The 27,178-nt window shown below is 38.4% G+C and overlaps 3 protein-coding genes across 6 annotated transcripts; all 3 read left to right on the plus strand.

Moving 5' to 3' along the window:
* Positions 1-1,713: 1,713 nt before the first annotated feature.
* On the plus strand, positions 1,714-8,556 carry rundc1 (RUN domain containing 1). Of its 2 annotated transcripts, XM_042505610.1 has the most exons (6): positions 1,714-2,232; positions 3,590-3,598; positions 3,880-4,038; positions 5,165-5,363; positions 5,492-5,587; positions 6,572-8,556. In XM_042505610.1, exons 1-6 carry the CDS (start codon positions 1,840-1,842, stop codon positions 7,432-7,434), a joined length of 1,719 nt encoding a protein of 572 aa, XP_042361544.1. In that variant the 5' UTR covers positions 1,714-1,839; the 3' UTR covers positions 7,435-8,556. The 2 variants fall into 2 exon arrangements, with proteins under 2 accessions (XP_042361544.1, XP_042361545.1); XM_042505611.1 differs by lacking the exon at positions 3,590-3,598.
* A 1,937-nt stretch (positions 8,557-10,493) lies between these two features.
* rpl27 (ribosomal protein L27) lies at positions 10,494-15,255 on the plus strand. Its single transcript, XM_042505738.1, has 5 exons — positions 10,494-10,569; positions 11,111-11,193; positions 11,859-12,028; positions 14,708-14,818; positions 15,169-15,255. Exons 2-5 carry the CDS (start codon positions 11,113-11,115, stop codon positions 15,215-15,217), a joined length of 411 nt encoding a protein of 136 aa, XP_042361672.1. The 5' UTR covers positions 10,494-10,569; positions 11,111-11,112; the 3' UTR covers positions 15,218-15,255.
* A 1,852-nt stretch (positions 15,256-17,107) lies between these two features.
* ifi35 (interferon-induced protein 35) lies at positions 17,108-25,611 on the plus strand. Of its 3 annotated transcripts, none has more exons than XM_042505834.1 (10): positions 17,108-17,156; positions 17,466-17,491; positions 18,193-18,273; positions 18,637-18,795; positions 22,202-22,318; positions 22,398-22,542; positions 23,348-23,457; positions 23,556-23,739; positions 24,227-24,336; positions 24,434-25,611. In XM_042505834.1, exons 1-10 carry the CDS (start codon positions 17,126-17,128, stop codon positions 24,638-24,640), a joined length of 1,170 nt encoding a protein of 389 aa, XP_042361768.1. In that variant the 5' UTR covers positions 17,108-17,125; the 3' UTR covers positions 24,641-25,611. The 3 variants fall into 3 exon arrangements, with proteins under 3 accessions (XP_042361768.1, XP_042361769.1, XP_042361770.1); XM_042505835.1 differs by lacking the exon at positions 17,108-17,156 and adding an exon at positions 17,163-17,281; XM_042505836.1 differs by lacking the exons at positions 17,108-17,156; positions 17,466-17,491 and adding an exon at positions 17,163-17,281.
* The last annotated feature ends 1,567 nt before the right edge of the window (positions 25,612-27,178 follow it).

The raw sequence follows: 27,178 nt of genomic DNA on the forward strand, positions 1-27,178 counted from the left end.
GGCGACAGACATTTTAATTATGGCAACCTGCCACAAATAAATGAATGTGTGGGAAACCCAGAGTATTGCTACTTTTATTTAACTAAAGTTGATGGCATAACCGCCAATACCCTCCTTCCTTTGTCCTCTGCACAGGTGGTGTGTTGCATCAACATGATGCACTGCTGTCCCTCTGGCTACACCTGCACCGACACTGGAGAATTCATTCAGGACAGCAGGCTCCACTAGAAGGACTGGCGCATGATTCTTGGCAACAAAAAGAGAGCCCTACTTTTGTGAAAAACATCTCCCCTGCTGCCATGTGTTTCTGCACGCACTGCACTAATGGAAAATAATGTCAAAGGGATTTTATGATAATTGTGAAATTCATTGTTCTCAATAAAATGGTGAAGGGAGCACTGTGATATTAAATTGCACTTGGGATTATGATGTTCTGTGATCTTGGAGATGCAGCAACAAGTGTGTGCAGCTAAATCAGGGTATAGCATTTTGAATAACTCATTTTAAATTTATTTTGATCTGATTTTAGTTTTCCATTAAAAAACACCTTGCAGGCAATATAATTTTTTTCCACTGTGAGTCATCTCATTCTGTGTTCTGCTTCACTATCGGTATGGTGCAAAGTCCAAAGTGCAACATAATTTTTGTGCTATACATAATATAAATATAGGTAACATGGATCTAAGTATAACTGATACATACATTATAGATAAAAATATATTTTATTTATAATATATACATTTATACTCACACTGTGGACTTACATACACTTTATGGTAAATCAGTGAGTGGAATTTGATGTAGCTGAATTAGAGGACACGTTTTTCCGATGTATTCATTCTTTGAGTAAAATCTTAAACTTGGGAGTAGATTAAGGAACAAAACATTTCCCTAAAGTACAGTAATATGCCTTAGTTATATATTACTATTATTTATTATTACTATTATTATTATTTCTATATATCTTTTTTTACTAGCAATCAAGCCAGAACGGACCCTTCTGAGTGTTTGCCTTTTTATATTGTCATTATTATTAGTAGTAGTGTTAGAGGTAGTATTATTTGCTGTCTTCCGCCGTGACTCGAATTAGAAATATTTCATTCATATCGACCACTAGAGGGAGCCATAAATGCAAAGAAATGGACGTTGAATAACTATGGGCAGAAGAATGTGTCAAAACTGAATTTGAATTTTAGAAAAAACTTAGTTTGAACTGCTCATTTTGATTTGCATTCTCAATAATAATAATAATAATGATAATGATAATAATAATAATAATAATAATAATAAATAATAATAATAATAATAATAATAATAAAAATAATAATAATAAGAAGAAGAAGAAGAAGAAGAAATGTTTCTTATCATATATTATACATATATACATTTTATTCAAATTGCATTTTTAAAACTGACGTCTTTCTTATAAGGCAATCACCACACTTGAGCATCAACATTGTGCACATTTTGGGACATCCTAAAATATATATATATAAATCATATTTTACATTGTGTTATTACTACTTTTACTGGCGGATCTCGAAAATATCTCCACCACCGAGTTTCAATTTTTAAGTTGAACTTTTGTCACTTTTACTTATATTTATATTTATATTTTATTGTGAAGGCAGACGTGCTACACTTCCGGTATTTTCCGATACGCTTGACGTATCTCCGTCTTGACGTATGAATCATCCTTCCCAAGATGGCGATACACCTGTTCCTCCGGCGGTGATCCTTGTTGTTGTCTGCGTAACACCAGAAAATAAAGCATCGCGAACAGACTGTTAATAAACTGGAGACGCAGTTAAACAGCTGGAGTAAACTCCGTCGTCCAAAATGTCCACCGAGGAGCTGTCAGCCTCGGACAGCGAGGCTGTCCTCGCCGGCGCGGGGGAGCGATGGGCACCGGTCGGCGCTGTGGCCAGTCCCGAGGATGAGAGCAGGGGCGGGAGCGCTGGCCAGCCGAAGCAGAGAAGCTCGTCCTCGGCCACTGAGGAGGACATGTCCGCTAGGCTGGAGAAACTAAAAGAGGAGCAGGAGCTGCTGAACTCCTCCCTCCTCGCCCTCACCTCTCACTTTGCCCAGGTTCAGTTCCGTCTGAAGCAGATAGTTCACGCCCAGACCGAGGAGAAGGAGAGGATGCTGGCCGAGCTGGAGGAGTTCGCTTTCAGGGGCTGCCCGCATGTGGTGGGCTGCCGAGCTCAGGACGCCAAACAGCTGGAGAACTCGGTGAGGTTTCCGCTCACATCACGATGTTACACACTCCCTCACACACTCTGAGTCCGTGCTATGAAAGGCTGCAAAATATGCCATGAAATAAGACACAGTGTTAAGGTCTGCAGTGCAGGGTATTCTTGACGATATTACAAAATACTGAAAATGTTTTACTACTAATTTCAAAAACAACAATGACAGCCAACTTAGTGTTGTAGTTTAATATGTCAACATCAATGCAAGTTTGCCTACAAGTATTCAGTAAAAGGGGGGGGGGGGGTAGAATTTCTTTAGCTTGTAAACAATAGCAAAAAAACTCAGATTCTGTAGAAAATATAGATAGAACAACAAAATAAAATCAATTCCGAATAGAAACAGTTGTCAAATCCCTTAGAATATTCCTAAAATGGTATGCGGTGAGCAGAACGGTATGGCATCATTATGTCAGCAAGTTGAAATATTGCCATTATTACAATATGTTGTTTTTTTTATTATCATGTTAAAAATTATAGCTGTATTATCTTGAAGTGTACGAAATGGCACAACCCCAGTGTGTTTGTCAACATGTAACCTGAAATTATTACTATTAGGTAATTAGGCACCTGACAGAAAAATGCACAACTCCTCTGATAATCTGTTGTTCAAGCAACACACCCTACTGTCAACCTCTTCATTGAGTCTTTTTTTGTCATATATGATGGATAACTGCATATTTTGGGGTTTATACTTTTATTTGGACAAAACAGGCAACTCTGAAAATGTCACTTTGCAATCTAGAAGATTGTATTTGTATTTTTTTTTAATGAATTAAAACCAGAAGTAACGGATGATTGTAGAGAATGATAGAGACTCAGAGATATTTAACACTCATACGCACTGATGTCCAGTTGGACACATAGGTAAATGCTCTGTATTCGCTAATGTAAACGCATGTGGACACATGCACTGTGACGCTCTGTGCTGCTCAGCCCGGTCTCATTAACTGAGGCGATTGAGCTCTGATTAAAACAGATTAAAGCGTACTTGTTGCGTCACACTCGAGGCTGCTGCGCCCACCTCTGCTGTGTCCCCATTGATCTCTTATCTCTGTTGGAAAATGTTGCTTTCGTGTTGACTCACAGCGCCGCAGGCTCAATGAAAATGCCTCCAGCAGATGACTATCTGTTTAATAAAGGTTTCTATGTACACAACAGTGTTGAAGCAACACACTTTGTTCCTACCATTGTTTACCCCCTGCCTCTCTGCATGTAGTCTTAACTGAAGTGAAGAGCCTTATGTAATACTTGTAATATTTGGAATTATTGCTCCCTATATTCCTCAAACTAAAGATCTTTTTATGTCATTTCTCCCCTGTTACATGCTTCACTTGCAGGGTGATCTGGTGAGTATGAAACCTGATGTCTCTTTGAGAGTTTGGTTTGTGTATTTTTGTGCAAATGTTGTGACACATGTAAGACTAATATGATGAACTGCCACAAAAACCTCCAGCGATAATAATAATATCAAACTTTACAACCTTAAATACTGGAATTGGAATCGGTAGCTAACGTCCCACACAGGTGAAGATCTAGTGCACACTGTTCTGTGTTGTCGAGGTCACTCAGCTCTCTGTCTGTGAAAGTTCACATCATTGTGTGTGTGTGTGTGTGTTTCTGCTGTCAGAGTGAGAGGGAGAAGAGAGAACGTCTGGAGGCTCAGAGGGAAAAACAGAAGGATCTCATTTTCCAGCTGAAGACACAGCTGGATGATCTGGAGCGCTTCGCCTATCAGGAGGGCAGCTATGACTCGCTGCCGCAGTCTGTTGTCATGGAGAGGCAGAAGGTGCGATTGTGGAAATGTACTGATGAAATAATCGCCACTGGTAGTGGGCTCAAGCCTGTCATATGTTGATATGTCGTATAGGCAGTGGTGGAAGAGAAACTCAGAGGTTTTACTCAAGTGAAAATAGCAATATCACAGTGTAAGAAGGCAGATTTATTAGTCATTTTTTAAACAAAGTTTAAAAAACGAAATTACATTTGTCCTTGATCTGGCTGCATCTTTGGAGCTGAGGGATGAAATGATTAAGAACAAGAAAAACATAGACTAAACATAAACTAAACCTAGACTAAAGCGTAGAGTAAATGTAAATTAAACATAGACTATCAAGTAAAAGTCCTGCATTCAATGTCTTTCATTTAAGTAAAAGGATTGCTGCATTGTAATTATTGATGCATTGATGTGCTCATAGTTTTATTGTTACATCTGGTAAAGTTGGAGCTCATTTCAACTACTTTATGAACTGCAGGGTGGTTTAATCTATGAAAATACATCATAATTAAGAGTTGATTTATAATTCATTTTGGTAATATATATCTATAATGTAAATAGTAACTAAAGTCAAATAAATGTAGTGGAATAAAAAGTGTAGTATTGGCTTCCAACTTGTAGTGGAGTAGAAGTGAAAAGCACCAAAAAAAGGGCTTAAAACTGTACTTAAGCACAGTATTTGAGTAAATGTACTAAGTTACATTCTACCACTGCATATCGGCAGCAGGTTACGTGATCAGCCCTCACTCCCTATATTAGGAATTGCGTGTTATCTTAGAGAAAATGGCCTGAACAGACATAATCTGCAGTCCTGTTTTAAATCCATATGATCCTGACGTTCCTGCCTTTCAGTTAAGTCGAGCACATAACGTGGTGTTTACCTGCTTCAGATCAGGCGTAACAGGTCAGTCTGCACTGAAAATGCTGCAGGCCTTTAGTGTTCTTCATACAGAAAATTGCCATGCTGCTAACATGGCTAAAGATTTCTTTATAAAAAGTTAGCGCGTAAATGCCAAGCTGGAGCTTCCCACTCACACATTAAAAACACAGACACCACACGAGATCTTCCACTGCAGAGTCTCCTCCTGTGGGGGACAGCGTCACTTCTTTAACCGTCAGTCTGTCTCACATTTTTCAGGTCATCATTGATGAGTTGATCAAAAAGCTGGATGTTAACCTGAACGAGGACATTGGGAACTTGTCGCCCGAGGAGCTGAGACAGAGAGTGGACGCTGCCATTGCTCAGATAGTGAACCCAGCCAGGGTCAAAGAGCAGCTGGTGGATCAACTTAAAACCCAGATCAGAGACCTGGAGATGTTCATCAACTTCATCCAGGGTACAGCGTCTCAGATACAGCACCAAGTGTCATTCAGATGGATGACATTTCTTGGTTAATTGCAGGGCCTCTTTGTTTTCACTTCACAGATGTCCATTTTTTAATAATTTTGCTTGTCCTTCCAACAGATGAAGTGGGGAACCCCCTCCTATCAGATGGTGGACACAGCCAGCAGCCACAAGCAGCCGGGACTAATGCCCGAGGTCCAGGAGTGAAGAAGAAAGGTCAGTCAGTCAAACTAAAGGATGTTATTTAATATTTGCAGTAATAAAACCAACAGATGACTGATTAGTGGGGGCGGCAACAAGCATAACACAGTACACCATTAAAAACATTCAGACGTACATTATACCAGATTCAATAGTGCAAATGAGGAGGTAGCAGCATTAAGTCATATAAATGATTGGGTCCACGGATCATCGGCCTGGTAGATTATTGGGGCCGATATTTGGCATTTTGCCGATTATCTGTATCGGCATTTTATTTTAATGATTGCTGATAAAATGAATTGATTAAAAAGTGCAAAGAAAGTGTCAGCATGGGAGGATCTTTTACTTTGTCAAACCTCAGGGAGCTCCTGTTATTTATTAATTTTTTATTTAAATTTTCACTTGACTTTCTAAAAAAAAGTTGCTGGGAACTTTCTGTATTTGATGTTGAAGGTTTCAGTTTTGATCAAACATTTGCCAAAGAGTTTAGGGTTGGAATTTGTTATATTCCAAATTCTAAATATTGACAGATAGATTTTCGTTTTTATAGTAATATTGGTTCCAAATATGGGTTGTCGATCGCATCAGCTACTAATTATCGGTATCGGCTCTGAAAAACCAATATCGGTCAGCCCTTATAAATGATAAAAGAGAGTACAACTTATGAAATAACAAGGGTTCCCTGATGCAGTCAGTCTGTGTTCACTTCCTGTGTGGCCCAGGGAATAAAGGACTTCTTAATATATGTTCCGACTAGTGATGCACTTACTTGTCAGCTCTACATCGATATCGGCCAATATTTGCCTTGTTAAATGGCATCAGACCAATCAGATGACATTTTCCGATGGCAGTGACCAATATTTTCACATAAAAAGCAGGGCTCCAAACTAATGGCGTCCCGTTGTCCCAGCTGTTGTATGCCCTTTATAAAAGACATGTTTACCAGAGGTGGTGTTCAAAACCAAGTGTGTTCCTGTGGTTCTCCACCTCCCTCTGCAGTGGACCCAGAGCAGGCCCAGAAGATGCGAGAGACCGGCCTGCAGCTGATCCAGAAGGCCCTCGCCGTGCTGCAGATCTTCGCTGCCAGCCAGTTCGGCTGCGCTCCTGGCCACGTTCCTCAGAACATGTGGTCTCAGGAGTCCGGGGGACAGGACTACGGACCCCTGCTGCAGCGTCTGGAGGCTGCTGTTGACAAGGTGCGAGTGCTGGGCTCATGCAGACAGCCCTCCTTCGAACATGTCGTCAACTACACCAGCAACTCGGCACTGGGACCCCGAGACGAGCTGACTTCGTTGGTGAGGAAGGAGCTGGCGATTGCTCTGAAAGACTTGTTGGCTCATGGCCTCTTCTCTCCCTCCCAGACCATGAGCCTGGTGCTGGCACCCATCTCCTGCCTGCTGCCTTACAGACCAGCTCCACAGACCATGCACCCATGGGAACTCTTTGTGAAATTCTATCACTCCAAAAACGGGAAGGCTTTTGTGGAGACGCCAGCTCGCCAGCTGTCACATTCGTTCAGCCTGCCTGTAGGGGGCGGCCCCGTGACCATCACCCCGAAACAATCTCTGCTGTGGGCCATACACACTGTGCTGAAGGAGCACGGACGCTACAAACGGGGACCGGACACAGAGTTTAAAGCTCTGGTGTGCATGGCCCTGAACGAGCAGCGGCTGGTGTCGTGGCTCAACCTGCTGTGTAAGTCTGGGACTCTGATTCACCCACACTACCAGGCCTGGAGTTACATGGCCCAGACCGGCTTTGAAGGAGCCCTGCGAATCCTGGGCCGCATCAGCCACCTCAAATTCAACCTTCCAGTGGACCTGGCTGTCCGGCAGCTCAAGAACATTAAAGATGCTTTTTGAGGAGCAAAACGTCGGTTAAAAAATAACTAAACATCTGTCTCGGAAGTATTTCATCAGCTAAATTACACTGCTCTTACTGGCATTCAGGACCAAAAGCATGACTCTGTGCTTCAAGTATGTAACCTTATGAAGGTTATTTAAGTAGCTACCCATCTTAAGTAAAGCGCAAGTATGAGATGTCTACAGTACATGCATGGATGATTATGTTGTGCGAGCTTCTGCCATGAGCAACCATAATCTGCATATGTTTGAGATGCCAAAATGTCAAGACGACAATGCTACTCGTACTGTAAACATGCCTTAGACAGAAGATTGAGATTACCTCATCTTTAGTGAAGCCTTCCTGACCTTTGCAACCTGTGCTCATACACTGTATCGTCCCCGTGTGTTCATGATAGTGTCCTAACCTATGCAGCAAAGAGAGAGGTAGGATTTGTACAGTATTCAGTACTGTAATGTGGCTGCAACAGAGACAATCCAGAAAGAAAAATAATGAGCAGAAACTCGATACTGTGGCTTTTACACAGTAACAAGAGCTTGTGATGTATTGTAAGAAAAAGAACAGTGACTTCTGTTACGAAATTTCTGATTTTAGTGGTAAATCCTGTGTAGCAGAGTGGTTGATCTTAAAGCACTCAGGTCAGCTTGAACTGAAAATTGTCTCCATCGTGATACACTGCTCAAACTTAATGTTTTACTACACATACACAGCTCCCAGCAACTCCATTTGAAACCTCTGAAGCTGTTACTACTTCTTGCACGTTGTGTTTCAGGTGTGTTAGACCCTGTATAAACTGCTGCTTTTCTCCTATTCCAGGTGTAGTTGATATTAAAACGACAGTGCTATTGTATAAGAATGATGTAATGCAGTGTGTCCCACAGAATTCGAGTGTATGCTGTAGCTGACAGGATGGGGCTGGTCAGAAGTGTCAGATCTTTTAAATGTGTGTGTTCCTTTGTATCATTCTGTGTCCCCTCTGAAAATTCAGAGGTTTTTGCGGGTCCGTGAACGCAGCGCAGGTGGAACTCTACATAAGTTCTTTTTATCCTCAGCTGCAGTTTTTTTGACTTGAGGGGTGGATAATTGATCTGTCGATCTGGTCAGAGCTGATCAGATCAATATGAGAGGAGCAGCTGCTGCGAGTGAATGCAAACTTTTAGATGTAGTAGTATAAGTGTTTAAGTTTCACTTTCAGTGCGCCTAACATTCAACTGCTCCATCTCTGCCCAGAGTGCGACCTGTGCTCCCAAGAGTGCTGCTAATGAACAATCTAACTCCAAAAATCGAATATCTGTTTGTAGCTGCAGATGTAATTGTGGCGGTCCGCAAATGAATGAATGTGTGGGAAACCCTGTAAAGGCTTACATACCATATTTAACATGATTGTGGGATATAGAAAATGTTTTGTTTCCAGTTTCTCCAGAGAAATTAGTTTTTATCTTTCTAAGACAACTGAGTTGCACGAATCATATCCTTAAATACTGAATGTACAAACCATAGATGCTATTAAACTGGGGTTTAGTTTATGTCTGCTGTATGTTTCCCTGCTGTTTACAGGATTGAATCTTGTGTTCCCGGGTCCACATGTGTATCAAACCTCTGAGAAAACCTCTTGTATTTCCTGAGATAAAACTTGTGTACGTTGTCTCTCGAGTGCATCTGGAGACACATTTTTAGCATTTGTTTTATGTTACTGTGTAAATGAAGACTTTGTGTTCTGTTTGGGCCATGTGTAGTAAATTTAAAGCTGTATTTAACTTCCTATTTTCCCCGTTTTGGTTGTGTTTTGTTCAGCTGTTATGTTGTGATTATGTAAAGAGACATTTATTTATTGCATAGCATGTTTTAGCTCACCCCTGAATTAGGCAGCATATCACAACACTGTTGAAGTAGCTATAGACACGCTGGATCATTTAAATTGTGCTATTTGTGTTATTTTTATTTAATCGCTTTAATCAGAAATAATATATTGGGAGATCTGAATTGTGTCATTTTTTTAAATCATGTTTAATGCATACCCACAGCTGTAAATAAATTAAACATAGCATATGAACCGCAGTGCTGCTTATGACCCCTTGTCTTTTCAGTTTAAAGGAATCATGAAAAAAACTTACACATTATAGACACAACATTAATCTTTTATTAAATTATCTGTTGTAGAAATGAATACTATATCACACAGACAGAGGTTCGTTTTTCACAAAGAATACTTTTACTTTTAGTCATTTGATTATATTTTCTTATCTAATCCATTTTATTTCTAGAGCACATTTAAAAACAACAGCTGACCAAAGTGCTGTACAATTTTAAAAAAGAAATTGCAAAATCCATAAAAACAACACAGGAAAACACAGACAAAGACAGTACAAATAAGAAATAAACATGTAAGAATTCCCAGTTTTTCACAAGTAAAGTACTTAAGTAAATGTACTTAGTTCCTGCCACTGCTTGTATATACAGACATGTAAACATAGTAAAACAGTAAGTTAAAATATGTAAAGTGACAATTAAGGTTTAATTGTCTTGATCATTTTTTTTTTAAATTATATCCTTTCAAGAACACTTTAGCAGCCATTTATTATATTGCATTTATATTTATATTGCATTTTTCTGTTCTGTGTGAAAACTTTTTCCAACTTAATTTAACACAGAATTTCAGTACAAAGACTGTAAGAAATATATTTCATAATATAAAAATAATTAAAAAAAATAAATTCAGTTTCAAAAAATGTAAATCAAATGCACAGAAAAGACAGAAACATAATTAATCATAATCATTGCTAGAATGATAATGAAGTGGTGGGTAATTAGCTTTTTTTTTTTAATCAGTCTGAGCCCTTTTTTAATGTTTTCAGAGGTTTCTCTGTAAATCAAACCAAAAACTATATATATTAAAACTATTAACTTCACAGACATGTATGTGTAGAGAAAACCTGGACACCGCGCGCTCACGGAATGGGTGCATGGATGTATTATGGGTGCATGGATGTATTATGGGTGTAGATGTATTATAGTGAACTGGTTCACAGCAAGCCAAATATACCCGGAAGTGACGTAGCCCATCTAGAGTGTCAAAGGTCACCAAAACCTTCTCGACTTCCTTTCCTGCTAGCGGTGGCCGTAGAACAGCATCAGTGAGTGAAATTTACCTTCAACAATCTTCAACCATCGCCCCAAATCCGGCCAATTTAACAGTTTTTATCATACCACACCTACGATAATCACCCCCTTAGCTAATATCTGTCTGTTATTTCGGTGTATTTGTGATCGACAAGAGAAGAAAACGAGCTTTTATTGCAGCGCTTCGTCTCTAGCGCTCATTTCAACATGGCAGTTCCCCTCATAGCCGTCTCTGAATGTGGATAATTTTACATGTTCAGACTGCGAAGTGAGCCGCGTAGTTTACCAGTTATTTTGAGCATAATCTAACCAGCTGTCGCCGCATCTCCGGCGTGTGTAAGAGTAAAATTAATATTTGTAGCTCCGGAAAGAGTATGTTAGCCGTTCTCTAGCCGGATGCTAATGTTAGCTTAGCCGGCTAGTCGGAGACTAACAGTGAGCCAGAAACTTAAGTTTCGGTGTGTTGTTTGGTTAGGTTCGCATCATTCACGTAGCCTGTGAAGTGTGTGTTCACTGTGAAGACTTGGGGGTTTGACATTTTTTTCTTTGTGGCAGATATGGGCAAGTTCATGAAGCCTGGGAAGGTGGTGATGGTCCTAGCTGGACGCTACGCCGGTCGCAAAGCTGTCATCGTCAAGGTAAAGCATTGCCGTGGGTCCTCGGGTGGATGATATCTGCTGTTCAGTCGGTTTGCAAAAGACCAGCCAATTTCTCTGAACATGTACAAATTTATAGCGGACACAGCATTCACTGGCAGGACTCCCATGTCCTTCTGTAATGGACACACTGTCTGTGAAACTTAAATGTCTGATCTACGTCCCTCATGTGTCTAAGTCCACCTTTTAAATATGTGTTCCAGCACTCTTCCCTATTGCACCACTGTATTATTATATACAGATTTTATTATTAATACGTACTTTTCTATGCATTTGCTTGTACACATAGTATGGAAATGTTTGTTTTGTTCTGTATTTGTACATCTGGAGAAACTGAACCTAAAGCAAGGTTTTTGTATGTGTTCACATTTTTGGTCTAAAACACTAATTTCTGAGTTGTCACATGATTTGTCAATAATCAGTAGCTTGTATTGTTTCTGTAATGTTTTAAGTGATGGCTAAATGAAAAGTGGAATTGCTTCCCCCTCCGTGTGTGTGGTGAATCTACAGACGGACTAATAACTAATTGCTCTTTAATAAACACAGATGTGGAGATGTCCGCTCTGAAATTGCAGGAACAATGTCTCTGCTGTTTGCTGTGTAGAGTCAGTGTCTGCTCTGTATCACAGTCCTTTGTTTTTTTGCAGAACATTGATGATGGCACAACCGACCGTCCTTACAGCCACGCTCTGGTCGCAGGCATCGACCGCTATCCCCGCAAGGTGACCACCACCATGGGCAAGAAGAAGATCGCCAAGAGGTCCAAGATCAAGGCCTTCGTCAAGGTGTTCAACTACAACCACCTCATGCCCACAAGGTCAGTGTCCTGTCATACAAATTTGCTGAGAAAGGATATTTAAGTTTTACTTTTTTAAAATAATTTGCCCTAGCATAACTAAAGTGCTTATTCTCCAAATATACAAATGAGATGGGAGGTTGATAAAAGCAAAATATGTCCTGTGGAATGAGTGATGCATCTAAGGGCTAAATCAACCTGCGTGAGCTGTGTGTGTGTGTGTGTGTGTGTGTGTGTGTGTGTGGAGGAATGTTTTTTGGGCCCCTGTGATGAGAGGTTAGTTGCCACACTGCCACTGTGACCAACTCTGCTCAGCGGTGGCACATCTGGAGTTTCTGGGCCTTGACGATTTTAACCACATAATGCATGCGGTTATCAGCAAAAATAGTAATGCTGACTTCATGCCACCTTTCACTGTAGTTTCCATGTCTGTTGACATTAAAAGATATAAATATTTAAACTTAAACTCAACCATTTCTGTTATCAATTCATAATAAAAGCTATCTGACAATATTTCTATTGACAGAATCCCTGAAGTTGTTAACAAGGTTTTTTTTTTTACTATGAAACACTTATTTTGTTTATAATGCAGTGGCCTGTAGGGCCCCATAAATTAGAGGAGTACCAGCTTTTAATTGTGGAAGTACAGTACTTAATAGCAGACAGATCTGAAGCAGCGCCGCAGGAGCAACGCTGCCTGTGTGAACACTGCAAGCGTTCGGGTCGCAGCTGTTTGGCGAGCTAGCCTTCACGCACTGCTCATGCCCAGGTGAAAGAGACGAGCAGCTGAGTTAAAAATGTATTTGGTGCTTTGATTGCTATGTCAAAGGAACAAAAACACTTCCAGAGGTAGACTACAACTCCCAAGGTGCACTTTGGTGGGTAACGAGCTTTAGTCCTATACATGGGCCAAAACTTCACTGCAGAAACCTGATTAAAGCATCATTACTGTTGAGCTCTGCAACTATGAAATGACGTTTTGTTCACATCTGCAACAACGAATCATTTTGAGTTTGTTAGGTACCGATAAAACCCTGCCGGGCTGCGTCGTCATAGCAGCAGTGGTGGACTGTGGTGGCTCATAGTGACGTATTTAGAGCTAATTGCCATTTAAAACTGAGCAGAAAAGTTTTTAAATCCTAAAAGTGATGGCCATAATACACCTTTAAATCACTGACCTAACCAGGACACACATTTGATAATGTTCAGGAAAATTGAGAATGTAAGCAGAAAACTTTGAAAATGAGAATTTTACAGTCGCAGAAATATACGAGAAACCAGCAACTTGAAGACACTAATGTTGATTTTAAAGTTTAAATGAAAAACTGGAAGATAATGTTACGGCCATCGTGTGTTTAACCTCCTTCACTAGGTCTTTCTGTTGCTTCTGTGGGCTATAATTGTGCCCATCAAACCTCACGTTAGCATCCCTCACTTCAAACGAGAAACGAGAGATTGGTGCACGTGCAGTCTGCTCGCTTACAGTCCACGCTACAAAAAAACTAGCTGCATACATCAGGTCTTTGCAGGGGATCGATGACTATGTTTTAGTGTCGCAAAAAATATGAATTTTCCCTTTAAACCTGTTGACTCCCAGAAATCTTGGTGCTGACGTCTCTCCAGTTTTGTTGTAGCTCAGATGCAGGAGTCAGTTTAGTTTTGTCATATTTTGATAAATGTTAGTATGTTGTGTGGATGAAAGAAAAATAAATGCAATTATAACAGGGTTCCCGCAGATTCTTAAAGTCTTAAAGGGCATTAATTTCACTAACCTAAAAAAAAAAAAAAGACCTTAATTGGTATTAAATTGACTGAAACGAATCTTTAGAAAGTCTTAAAAATGCTCAGACATGGGAAATGGGATTTTGTTTCTTTTTCTGACGTTGCATTGTCAAATCTCATTTTACTTGGTAACATCTTTTTTTGTGTGTTAAATAATTAAAGAAGTTCCTTTTCTTACACTTTTCATGACAGGAATATAAGCAGTGGAATCTCACGTGCAGATTTAGAAACACAAAATCGCCCAGAAAATTTCCCACCTCTGTCAGTAAAAAATGTTTATGATAATGTATGTTCACTGTTCTCACAGTGTTCCACTCTAAAAAGGGTTGGGGTTTTTTTTTTTCAACATTTGACACAGCTTTTCAAACTTTTTCAGCAGATAAAAATGTCGTGCTTTATGTTGCAATAAACATTCAGGCAAAAAAAAGTCTTTAATTTTGGTTATGAGAATATTGGTCTTAATCTTAATTCCCAATGATACTTAAAAAGTCTTTAAAATCTCAAATCTGCCCTACTGAAGTAAACTGATGCTTTTGTTAGGAAATGAATCTGAATTTACTCAGATTGGATGTTGTTTTGGAGCAATGTTAAATGTGACATTTCCTCAGTAAACATCGTGTGGAACACAGCTGAGTGTTGTGCCCAAAATGTTGCGATTTTATCCGCTGTATGTTCTGGATGTGATGCGTAGGTCTATAATCTGATTACCAGTTTGTCATGTTGGACACTGATGACATCCTGAACAGTGAAAACGATGCTCACCTTCTTACGGTGCCTCTCGGCGTCCTGTGTGAAGCGTTTTGTGTCTCTGTCGTAAAACTGCTGATCTGTCTACGTGTGCAGGTGCACAGTAAACCGTCCTCTGGCAAACAGAGGGTTAAACAACACTTTACATGGTTGCGCTCCGTTTTTCTTCAGATACTCTGTGGATATTCCTCTGGACAAAACTGTTGTCAACAAGGACGTCTTCAGGGATCCTGCTCTCAAACGTAAAGCCAGGCGGGAGGCCAAGGTCAAGTTTGAGGAGAGGTGAGTCCATGTTCTGCTGGATTCTTCACTTCAGTGCTCTGATCGGACCTTCAGAGGCCACTCACACAAATAATGGCAGCATGATGTTTAGTTGTAATGTAAGGAAAGGGTCATCCGTAAAATAATGTGAATTCACTTTATTTTTAGTGTAATAATCCTGAGAGCAAACATCAGTAAGACGGTCAGAATCCTGTTAGTGGCTGCAGCGTGTTTTACAGACGTGACACGGTAGTTTAGATTAGTGACCCAGGCTTGAAACGGTTAATGTCGGTCACATGTCGGCAGGTTCATTCTTCCGTTCTGTGATGTTATCAGAGCTGATGTGCTAAACGTGTTTTTTCTGTTTTCAGGTACAAGACGGGCAAGAACAAGTGGTTCTTCCAGAAGCTCAGATTCTAAGTTCACTCAGTTTCACAAATAAATGTTTAAAAAATGGATTTTGGCTGTCGACTCTTCAGTGACTTTGTCTGTCTTAAAATATTTTTACTGTCTCTGCCAAGTTCCAGTTTGGTGACAGTGGAGGTTGTGATGGATTATTGGTCTGGTTCCTACAATACTTGAGAAAATCCTTTCAAACTGATTCACTAAATGTGTCAAAAGTGTAACAGCTAACCACGTAACCTAAAGCTGTCTGTGCTCCAATACGCCAACATGAAAATCAAACTGGTCACTGACAGCACACGACTTTAACCTAACCTTTTAATGTATTTGTATTATGTAACAAATACTTAATACTTTATATGCACCGTAAAATGAAAACTGGTTACAAATCTAAACCTCAGTTACTGTAAAACATGAAAGTAGATCAGAGCAAAAATAGAATGAGCTTATCAGCACATAGATGACTTAAAGAAGCACTAACTACATATGATCCGCAAGTCAATTTTACAGTATTTATGTAAAATACAAAAAGAAAAATGTGGTAAAATCCCTGCATATGCTTGGTGAAACCACACAAGTCTTTGTTATAAACTTTCATTTGTCCAGCATTCGTATGCTCAGTAAGGATAAGAATGTTCTTGGTCTCGAGTTCGATTCCTTTAAACCGACTTGTGTGTTGTATAAAGTACTGTGCTGCAGGCGGTACTTCATACAATGATTGCATGTACTGCTGTGGTGTTAACACACTAAATAAGCAGTGATTTAAGGTAACCAGGTGAATTAAGTTCAGTTTTTGACCGTCTGCTGACAGCTGTGGACATGCAGATGTTTTTTTAGGTCATTGTACTTTATGGGAATGCTCAAATGTTATGCTACTTAAGCTTTACTCTTCTTTTAGGTGACAACCGAAGGGACTTTTTACTTGCAGGTTATAAATCTACAAACAAAAAAAATTATGTGAAAATATTTTTTTGAACTACTCAAAGTAAAAAATATTTAGCGTGCAATTACCCAAATACTGGCACCATAGACTGTGGACTGGCACTATTTTGTGTGATTTTTTGCAGCTTTCACATGTTCTTAAAAATTCTTAAAATGTCTTAAAGGGCACTCAATGCATTAATCTAAACATAAGGCCTTATTTTTTTTATTAAACTGACTTAAATCAGTCTTTCAAAAGTCTAAAAGTGCTTAGACATGGAAAGTAGGATTTTATGATTTTTTTGACATTGTATTGTAAAGTTTGAATGCAATTTGTAATTTGTTTTTCATTGTAATGAAGTTTGATAAATCCCATTGCTTCAGTTTGTAATGATAGGAATCCAATCAGTGGAATCTCACATGCTTTTTGAGAAACACAAAATCACCCAGAAAACGGTTCAGAAATGCCAGACACTTCTTTTAGGTGCCAAATACATACTGAAATGATATTTGTTCATTGTCTTTCATATGTCTGCTCTAAAAAAAAATTCAACATTTGATGTAGATAATAAAACTTTTTCACTGGACAAAAAAAAAAAAAATTATAAATCGGTAAACTGGTGTTAAATTTGATTCTGAGTGACATTAAAAATGTCTTGAAAAGTCTTAAATCTACCGGCCTGAAGCTGCAGGAACCCTGTGCATAGTACCTATACCTTTTAAGTATTTACATTAAATGCCATGTTATATTTCTACTTTACTACATTTTTTAAGCCAACATTCTATAATTCTGCTACGGGTTATTCTGTAAAATGAATTATTTTATTTTTGGTGCTTTATCTTGATGCATACGTTTGAACTTTTGACTTGTGCTTCTTGTCATGAAAATGAGCGTTTCTTTCAGAGAGCACCTGAATGCAGCAGCGCCCCCTGCTGCAGGCCGCAGGCGCGTTCATGGCTTTTCTCCTTCTCTCTGCTGCTGGGAAAAAGAAACTGAAAGAATAAATGAGTACTCAGCACAGATCGTCGACTGGAGGTAAGTTCCCAAAGGCAGCTGCGTTTCAAATAAAACACCGTTTAGTTTACATCAAGATGCAGATATCGCGGCAGTTTCAGATGTCATAAGTCTCGTGGATTTTAAAGTTATTCAGGTATTTAAAGGTATGTTAAGGTATGTTATGTTTGGGCGGAGGTTTGTCTAAAGCAGGGCCTACAGTCTATCTAAAAGTGTAGTTTAACAGTGATTGTCCTTAATGACACCCCGTCTTTGTTAAGCATGTGTTAGTACATTTCACTGACTTTTTCTCTCAGCGTGTAAAAACTCATATTTTGTGAACTGTTCCAGACTTCTTCACTATGTCGTCAGATGAGGTGAGACGTCATTTTGCTTCCTCATATTTGCATGTTGTTGTTTTTTTTAACCTAACAATGTATCTATAATGTTCCTGTCATTTACATTAACTATGTGGGCTGAACTACTGTTCTTTACATCACTGAAACATTTTTGATTTTTATCACATATTTGTGATCAGTGGTGGAAGAAGTACACAGATCTTTTACTTCAGTAAAAGCTGAAATGCTACAGTGTAGAAATACTCTCTTGCAAGTAAAAGTCCTTAATTCAAAAATGAAGTATTGGTTAAAAATACTCGTAATGGTATTAATAGTAATGCATTTTTACTATATGTAAACTAAGCAATATATGTATCCATAATAATAAACCAGAATTTATTGATAATGTACATCTGAATTTGCAAAGTATGTAACACTTTAAAATAAATGTAGTGGAATGAAAAGTACAATGTTTGTCTGGTGGAAAGAAGAAGTATAAAGTAAAATAAATGGAACCACTCAAGGAAAGTACATCAAAATTGTATAAAGCAGCATATAAAGTTATTTTCCACCACTGATTATAATATTCCATTTACTTCTAAGATTATTATATTATCCTCATAAAATATGTAACTCAAAGCTCCTCTGCATTATACACTCTGGGTCGTGGTGGAATATTACTATTATTATAATTAAAAAAAAATACTCGGAGTGCCTTTACTGTGTGTTTTATGTTTCAGGATTTTTCTATGGAGGTGGAGCAACCACAACCATCTGAGGAGACGTTGGAGGGAATCAAAGCTTTAATCGACAACTACAAGGTGCACTGAAACTCATCTTTAATCAGATAGTATTAAAACGTGGCCTGCAGTGTATTCATGTTATTTTAAAAAGTAAAATAGAGTATAATTTACCCTGTGTTTGAACGAGTTTTCCGTGCACGGAGCAGCACATGAGATAAGCAAAAGACTGAAAACAGAGTGCTTTAAATAAACCAGAACATAACTTTCCTAGTCGGTTAAGGGTAAATTTTAAAGGGACAATTCAGAGTTTGTGTAGTTTGAGTTTGTGTATTAAATGTCCACATTTCTTTACTTTTTGATGTTAAATAAATGTCTTGTACATAGATTAGAGAACAGCATAGTAAAATGAGATGTTAGTGAACACAGCTTGTATTTTTACAGAAAGTACATGAACAGCTGATCCAGGAGCAGAAGGAGCTGATTATTACAAGAGATGAACGGCGGGAAATGACTCAGAAGTTTAAGCAGCGCTCAGTCAAACTGACCAGGGATCTGGAAGAGGACAAGCGCAGATACCAAAAGTGCATTGAAGATGAGAAGGTGTCTTTATTTAAACTTTTTTTCTTTTTTAATTTGCACCAATATTTGAGATTCACTGTGCAGCAGTTGTGAAATGCAAATACATTTACTGTAGTACTTCAAAACACTTACTGTAGTACTTCAATACACATTTGTGGTACTTTATTTTAATTTTGTTTTCTACTCCACTCCATCGCAGAGAGAAATGTTCTTATTACTCCACTACATTTATCCGTCTGCTTTTGCTCCTTTATAACTTCAGATTTTCGTACACAGACATAAGAAGAGCTTATAACATAATCAAATGTTATTATAGATTAAAGTAGCCAACAGTAAAAACAGTTACAGCTGAAACAGTCAGTCCATTAATCAGCTGATTGACTGGGAATTTATTGGCAACTATTCGGATAGTCATTGGTCATTTGTCATGTATAAACCTCGAGTGCACACAGACTTAGATTGGACTTCAGAGTGAGACTTAAGAGACATCTAGTGTTATAAGTTAAAACTTTTGAAATTAAAATAATAGTTGCATATTTGCAGATTCTGGATTTTCTTCTAGTGTCTTGAACCATCTTTAAGGTGGTCTGAATCAGTTTAGGGTATGTATCTGCAGGATTTGACAACGTCTACTTATATATTACAGAATAAATCAGGCGATGGCTGATATTTTGTATCAGTTTTGCAGTTTTTAATGGGCATCAAACTTGTTAGCTGAATCTTTTAGGCAAACTACTCCTGGCCCTGTCCTTGGTGTGTTCTCGTTAGCGTTTTAAGATAGAATGTGACACTGATTCCAGTGTGACCAAGACAAAAAAAAGTAATTGAGCAAAACCTTCTCATAGACACTTGTATTTATAAATCATATACTTTGTAACATATCAAAATGACTGCATCCTGTTAGTACACTGACTTGAGAAGATTCATTATTAGGGCCCGAGCACTGCAGTGACTCAGATGTCAGTTGAGTTTTCATGTCACTTTCTAAAGCACAGAGCTAAAAGGAACGTGGAAAACATGCAAAGTGTCTGGAGGTTTGGCTCAGTGGGTAGGGCAGGTGGTTAGTGTGCTTGAGGTTGCTGGTTCAAGCCTTACCTTGGACAAGTGACAGTTGACTTTTATGGCATAAATAAAATAAAAATATCGGCTGATATATCTGTCTCCTCTGCTTATACAAGTCATCAATGATGTACCTTACTACAAACACTTAAAACAGTTAAAAAACACACAATTGTCTCCTGAATTTTCATATACTGAATACTGAATTTTCCCTGCCAATAACTTAGTTGATTATCGACCTGACTCATATATCAGTTGAATTTTCGACAGCTGCCACTTTCCAAAGCACAGAACTAAAGGGAATGTCGAAATCATGTGAAGGGTCTGGAGGTTTGGCTCAGTGAGTAGAGCAGGTAGTTACTGTTCCTGAGTTTGCTGGTTCAAGTATGACCTGGAGCAGGTGACATTTGATTTTTATGGCATAAAATATCATTTGGCTGTAGATTCATACAGTTAAGACATTTATTGTGATATTGCAGAACAAATTAAGGTGTGTAAAAGTGAGAGATATATCATTTTGGCAAATAAATCAGGTGAAGTGGTCCCGGTAAACAGGTAAAACCAGTATCGGCAGATGCGTCAGTCAAAATCAAGGAATATTGGCCTGACTCATATATCAGTCGAGTTTCGACAGACGTCACTGCTGATACTGAATTTTCCCTTTCAAAACCATATGACCCTTACATATGCAGAGCAAACAGATATATCAGCCGATATTTTATCAATGCCATAAAATATCATTTGGCTGTAGATTCATACACTGTAGACACTGATTGTGATATTGCCGAACAAATTAAGGCGCATAAAGTTGAGTTATAGTTTTAAAAAGTTTTAAGTTTTAAAGCATGTGAAGTTTTGGCCTATAAATCAGGTGACATGGTCCCGAAACAGGTAAAACCAGTATCGGCAGATGCGTCAGTCGAAATTAAGGAATATCGGCCTGACTCATATATCAGTTGTGTTTTTGACAGACGTCATTGCTGATAGTGAATTTAAGTAAAAGTAAATAAAGTAAAGAAATGTAAAAGTAAAATCTGAGGTAATTTAGAAACAGATGTAATAACATACTTTGTCCAATAAAGAGTAATGATATATTGTAATATTTAAGTGTATTTAAGTATATTTTGTTTGTTTGTGACACAATCGTCTCCTTATCTTGCACGTTTTGTTTTCGCAAATTTTAGATTTATTCTGTTAAAATGTTATCTATTAATATTCACTGCTGCACAGTCGCTCTGCTAACGGGGCTCAAACTTTCAACTCAGGAGACCACAACCGGCCATCTTTTCCCCTGAGCCACATTTTAGTTCACGATCACAGTATCCATGTCTGATTCGGCTCCGCTGCGTTGTGGATCGACTCGGTCTCAGCTCCGACAGTCCAGATCAGATACACAAGGATCTTATTTTTGCCGGATGCCGGAGTGCATTGCAAAATTCAGCCGAATTGAGCACAGAGCAGACAGGAAATCAGACAGCGATACAACAATAAAACATCCGGTGAATCTTCAGAATAAAACACTCCGTGTTTACGTCTCATTAACTACATCAACAAAACGTCACAATACGCGGATCCAGGCCTGATTCATCAGGTCAGAGGTTTACGGAGGTCATTACCGCCAACATGGACGAAGAGAAGATCACAATGGAGGTGGAAAACCACAAAATAATTTAAGACACCACACTTCCTTTTATAAGGAAAGGAAATGGCTGGAACAATTTATTGGGAGTTGTGGGAGTGAATGGACTTTGCTATAATACATCAATGGAATGAATGGAGTAATTACTTCTTCTTCTGTACTGATATAATCAGCGTGATTCTGTAATTAGCGGGAGTTCCTCGTTCTTGCCACTCCAGCTCACTCAAAACGCAACCGGTGGGGATCATGGTGGGGTGACTAATGCTTGATCTAACTACCCCAGATACTCCAACAAGCCATGTAATCCACCAATCCAAACCTCCTGAAGGATTTTGAAAGTTCTGTTTCAAACTCTTGTTTGGACAGCAGTCTCACAAATGATGTACACTAAGACGTGGATGTGTCCTCCCGAGCGATCTACTAGGCGCTGGAAGTAGTACATCATGTGAAAACTCTCAGTCCAGGGTCCAAACTCTCTGCGTGCATTATCCCACTTTCACAGAAATGAATGGGCCCTTTCATCGCAATCAAAAGTGAAAAGAGAAATTATTTTTAAAAAGCGGAGATGAGCAGGGTGATGTGGGGAAGTTTACCACAGTTCATTTACACACGCTATCCACATTGATAAGATTCAAAGCCGGTTGAAAACTTGCAAAGTATCCCTTTAATGAATTGCCACTTTAGATATGTGCTTTTACTTTATTTACCTGAAGTTCTCCCCCCCTGCAGGCTAAGTTGAACTTTATGAAGCAGGAGAAGATCCAACTGCTGAGGGAGATCCAGGAAGTGGAGGAAGCTCTGAAGGAGGAGGAGGCCATAAAGGAGCACCTGAAGCAGCAGACTGACGTACATTTATTAACTCAACACGCCGTCGCCTGCCGTCAGTCTGTTACACCTCCAATAACCATGTTGCATTTGATTCCAGGTGTTCACTGCTGTGCCAGAGAAGAAGGTCGTCTTCATGGGGTTGACAGGAGAAGCAACTGACGCACAAACGTTTGAAATGAAGCCACGGATAATTTACCCCATGGAGGGTGGGACAGCGCTGATTACATTTGAGGAAGACATAGGTGAGTTTGGCTTCAAGCTGCCACCAAATATGTACACAATGACGTTTTGATATACAGTCATCAGAAAGAGGACTAAGTGGGTAAAGTTAAATAACAGAAAAGTTAGAATAGTCTGATATTTTCAGAAAATGACATCAGCGTACTTTAATGCAGCTTTTAACACTTTAAAACCTGTCTCAACATCAGTTTTGGAGTGCCACGTTCAGACGCCTTTTACAAGCATTTATACCTCTGGAACCTGAAAAAATTGGTTTGACTTCTCTTGATACGGAGAAGAGGCAAGAAGCAACTTGGCAAGAAAAGTCCAGAAAATAAAACAAAAAACAAAAAACAAAAAAAAACAAAAACAAAAGAAAAACAGTAAAATGTGACAAGAAAATATTATCCAAAAAAAGGAAAAAATGTCCAGAAAACTGTTGATAATTCTTGCAATTGTATATTTAAAACTGTGTTATTATGTCTGTGTGTGTTTGTGTGTGTGTATATATATATGCATATATGTATGCATATACTGTATATAATTACACTTGTTTCTTTTCTTTATTTTTCTTATTTTTCAGATAATTTTGTACACACACACACAAATAGTAGCATAGTATGTTGTCCACATTGGCAAAAAAAAATAGAAATCATAGTTTAGTATAATCCCCAAAATAGAATTTAGAAAGAAACATAGTTTAGTATGTTGTAGCATAAAAGTGTCATAGTCAAAAATAATATTAGAAAAGTCACAATACAGTGTAAGATGTCGTTGAAGATAGCATGAGAAGTGCTGATGTAACTCCTGCGTTCTCTCTGCCATCAGTGGCCAGAAAGATCCTGGACATGAAGCAGCTTCAGGTGGATCTGGGATCAGAGTGCAGGATCACCGTGGAGGCCCGGCCAGTTCAGCTCATGATGCCCCAGCTGGTGGAGGTACAACACAGAGCTCCCGTTACTCCTCCCTGAGCTCCGATCAATATCAGTATTATCAGTATTGTCCTGTGAGTGATCTGTGCCCGTCTGTCCTGCAGATAGACACTGAGGTGAGTCCTCAGCAGATTTTAATATCCAACCTGCCAAAGATGGACACCGAGACGCTGCTGAACAAGCTGGAGATCCACTTCTCTAAGAGAAAACACGGAGGCGGAGAGGTGGACAGATGTGAAATGCTGCCTGATTCTGGGACTGTGGTCCTCACGTTTGTGGAGAAACACAGTGAGCCTCTGTCCTTTATATTTATTACTAAGATTATGATGGAAAGCAATTACAGCTGATTTTTTCATGGGAAATTCAGTAGGAAGGAGTCAATTTTGGAGGTCATTCTTCAGAACACTGTGGACTTTGCCTTTTTTTTAAATCTCATTTTATTTTATCACTTTGATGTTTGTTTTTCTAATCTAATTTTTATTTCAATGTCATATTTTTATTTCTGTATTTATTATTTATAATAATAATTCATGTATATCGGTTGATTTGTAATCTGTTATTATTATAATTATTATTGCTGTTGTCATTTTATTTTCTTTGTCTGTGGGAGTGTGTGACTGTATGAGGGTATGTATGTTTGTATGTATGTTTTTTTGACTTCAGTAACAATATTTTTATTTAAAAAGAGAGAAAATGTGATGGATTATAAAGTTGAAGAAAACAAAAATACTCAAGTTAAGTACAAGTTCCTCACATTTGTATTTTCTACCACCAGTTGCCCGAGGTTTGACGGATACAGAGCATCATGAGGTGGAGCTACAACAGAAGAAGAAGCACACAGTGAGGGTGACTCCTTTTCTCAGCGGAAAGATCACAAACTTAAAGGTGAGCATTTGTGGGGAGAAACAAAACTTACGGATTTTCCTTGATGACCTGTTGTTGCCACTTTCTTGGAATTTTAACTGTATTTTTCCCCCTCCAGACTAAGATGTCTGTGTGTCCTCGGACGGTGCTGCTGACGGGAATCCCCACCATCATGGAGCGAGAGACCCTGCAGGATCTGCTGGAAATCCACTTCCAGAAAAGCAGCAACGGCGGTGGAGAGATCGAAGCCTTCCTCTACAACCCGCTGGGTCAGCACACCTCGGCCCTGTTCGAGAGTGTCTCCACAGGCTCGGAGGAGGAGTAAGATGAACAGTTATCACCACTCAGTTTCAGGGTGAGATAGTCCGATTAAAGACAGTATCCAACCTGTTTTTGTTTGTCACATATTCTGTTTTACATCTTTTGTAAAGGGAGTCGGTTGAATTGAAGAAATACTTCGCCCTCAAAATGACCCTTTGTTACTCACCATGCGTTACGCTGAATCATGAAAAAAAAAACAACTTTTTTTTCACGCTTGCCACCACGGTGAGCAAAGAATAAGAAAAGAAAAGGCAAACCGTTTTCATGAGTTGAAATAATTGGGGTTCACATTTAACAGCAAAACTGTATCAAAACATCCGTGTACAAACTCTCACACAACTTCTGCAATGTGATCCGAGAGTCATTTCTCTCATCATCTGCTCAGTATTTCCCAAACACATGTATTTTGCAAAAAACATTCTGATTTAAAACTTGTCAGTTCAGTTGTACGCGAAGACGAGTGCACGTGCGTTTGCAATGCTCAGGCCGAGCGCCCAGGCACGGCGTGTTTGTGAGGAACTGAGCTTACGACCGGATAAATGAAACTTTGATTGAAACTTTGGTATGATTTTGCTGTTAAACGTTGACACCATTTTTATTCAAGAAAAAAACAAATTTCCTTACAAAATAAAGATAACACATGTTAAGTAACTGATACACAAATGATCATTTTGTGAGTAAAGTATTCCTTTAACTTCTTATCTTTGGATGTTTTTTGGCATCTCAGAACTGCCGGTCGTTTTCTAGAGTAAAAAATCTGATTCCTTTCACTGTTGATAATCTCTCTCAATTTTGAGAAATATATTATTTGTTGAATATTCATACATTAAGAAAATTATTTTTTGTTTGTTTTTTGCCTAGTTATTTAACAATATAAACAAATGGAAGTGACAAATACCATGTAATGGTGATGATGATGATGTAAGCTCAATCAAGAAGGAATTTTAAGTGCAAATAAATTGGTGTTAAATGACACAGATAAACTTGTTTTGGGTTTTTTTTTTAGACTAGTGAAAAAATATAAAAATAATATTGATAATAGCTCAGTTTTTGTAGAGCTTATCAGCTAGCAGCCAGTTAGCAATGATTTCTATTGGCTGCTAGTGCTACTAACACATCTGACAAATGGAGGTTCAGGTTCCTTATTAAAGGAACCTGAACCTCATTTAATAAAACTGGAACCAAAACCTGAACCTGAACTGCACTGTCAGGGTCTCATATGTCTAAGAGACAGAGAGAGGCCAAAATTGATATTACAGTTATTGTTCTTACAGATTTACAATCAGTGGGTTTACATGCACTTAGATAACTAGATCACAGTCATCTTTCATTAGCAAAGTGATATGTTGAAAATCATGTAAAATGATGACTGGAGGAGGAAGAGTTTTTAAAAATGTCAAATATGACATGTCAAAAAAAGCCTGAAAACAACATGGAATGGCTTATTGAAACACGTTATAGGGTTGCACTTAAAACAAAAGACATGTCAAAAAAAAAAAAAAATGGCATTCTATACAAAGCTGAAAAATGTAGAAATATGAACAAAAAAAAAAAAAAGGCCTGAAAACAACGCAGAATGTCTTATGGAGACACATTATGGTGTTGCATGTTGAAGAAAGGACAAAAAACAGCCAAAAATCATGTAAAATGATGACTGGAGGAGGAGTTTTTATAACGACATATTATAATATAATTTTTTTTAATACATTTTTGGATAACATACTAAAATATGACGCTTTTGTGCCATTTTGGAAGACATACTATAGTATGACCTTTTTTGCTGTTTTTGATGACATACTGTAGTATGACATTTATATGGTGTTTTTGACAGCATACTATAGTATAACGTTTTATGCCATTTTTCGCTATATTATGACGTTTCTGGCCTTTTTTTTCCCAACATTATTAACAGCCTTATACTATGACATGTCTCAGCAAGCCAAACAACAGCCAAAAATATGATGTTTTTGGCTGTTTTTAGTCCTTTCTTCCACATGCAACACTATAACTCATTTTAATAAGCCATTCTATGTTGTTTTCGGGCCTTTTTTTTTTTATGTGTCATATTTTGACACTTTTCACCATACTATAGCATGCGATTTTTGGTTGTTTTTTGGGCATGCTAAAATATGATGTTATTAGTTGTTTTTAGTCTTTTCTTCAACATACAACACTACAAAATGTCTCCATATGACATTTTATGTTGTTTTCAGGCCATTTTTTGACATGTCATAATTTGACATTTTTAACCCTACTATAGCGTGCGATTTTTGGTCACTTTTTTGACATTCTAAAATATGATGTTTTTGGTTTTTTTTAGTCCTTTCATTCAACATGCTACACAATAACGTGTCTAAACATCCTCTTCTATGTTGTTTTCAGGCCTTTTTTTGACTGTCATATGTCAACATTTTTTGCCATAGTATAGCATGCGGTTTTTGGTCATTTTTTGACGTGCTAAAATACAATGTTTTTTGCTGTTTTTAGTCCTTTCTTCCAAATGCAACACTATAACGTGTCTTAACATGCTCTTCCATGTTGT

This window comes from Plectropomus leopardus, chromosome 17 (assembly GCF_008729295.1).
Source record: "Plectropomus leopardus isolate mb chromosome 17, YSFRI_Pleo_2.0, whole genome shotgun sequence".
In the NCBI taxonomy this organism is placed as follows: Eukaryota; Metazoa; Chordata; class Actinopteri; order Perciformes; family Serranidae; genus Plectropomus; species Plectropomus leopardus.

What these genes read in the sequence shown, in the direction of transcription:
- rundc1 (XM_042505610.1), top strand. Translation starts at nt 1,840, where the DNA reads ATGTCCACCGAGGAGCTGTCAGCCTCGGACAGCGAGGCTGTCCTCGCC. An exon ending in TTGTCATGGAGAGGCAGAAG is followed by an intron (nt 4,039 to 5,164) that starts GTGCGATTGTGG and finishes CACATTTTTCAG; the next exon opens with GTCATCATTGATGAGTTGAT. An exon ending in TCCAGGAGTGAAGAAGAAAG is followed by an intron (nt 5,588 to 6,571) that starts GTCAGTCAGTCA and finishes CTCCCTCTGCAG; the next exon opens with TGGACCCAGAGCAGGCCCAG.
- rpl27 (XM_042505738.1), top strand. Translation starts at nt 11,113, where the DNA reads ATGGGCAAGTTCATGAAGCCTGGGAAGGTGGTGATGGTCCTAGCTGGA. An exon ending in GCAAAGCTGTCATCGTCAAG is followed by an intron (nt 11,194 to 11,858) that starts GTAAAGCATTGC and finishes GTTTTTTTGCAG; the next exon opens with AACATTGATGATGGCACAAC. An exon ending in AACCACCTCATGCCCACAAG is followed by an intron (nt 12,029 to 14,707) that starts GTCAGTGTCCTG and finishes GTTTTTCTTCAG; the next exon opens with ATACTCTGTGGATATTCCTC.
- ifi35 (XM_042505834.1), top strand. Translation starts at nt 17,126, where the DNA reads ATGAGTACTCAGCACAGATCGTCGACTGGAG. An exon ending in CTTTAATCGACAACTACAAG is followed by an intron (nt 18,274 to 18,636) that starts GTGCACTGAAAC and finishes GTATTTTTACAG; the next exon opens with AAAGTACATGAACAGCTGAT. An exon ending in ACCTGAAGCAGCAGACTGAC is followed by an intron (nt 22,319 to 22,397) that starts GTACATTTATTA and finishes ATTTGATTCCAG; the next exon opens with GTGTTCACTGCTGTGCCAGA.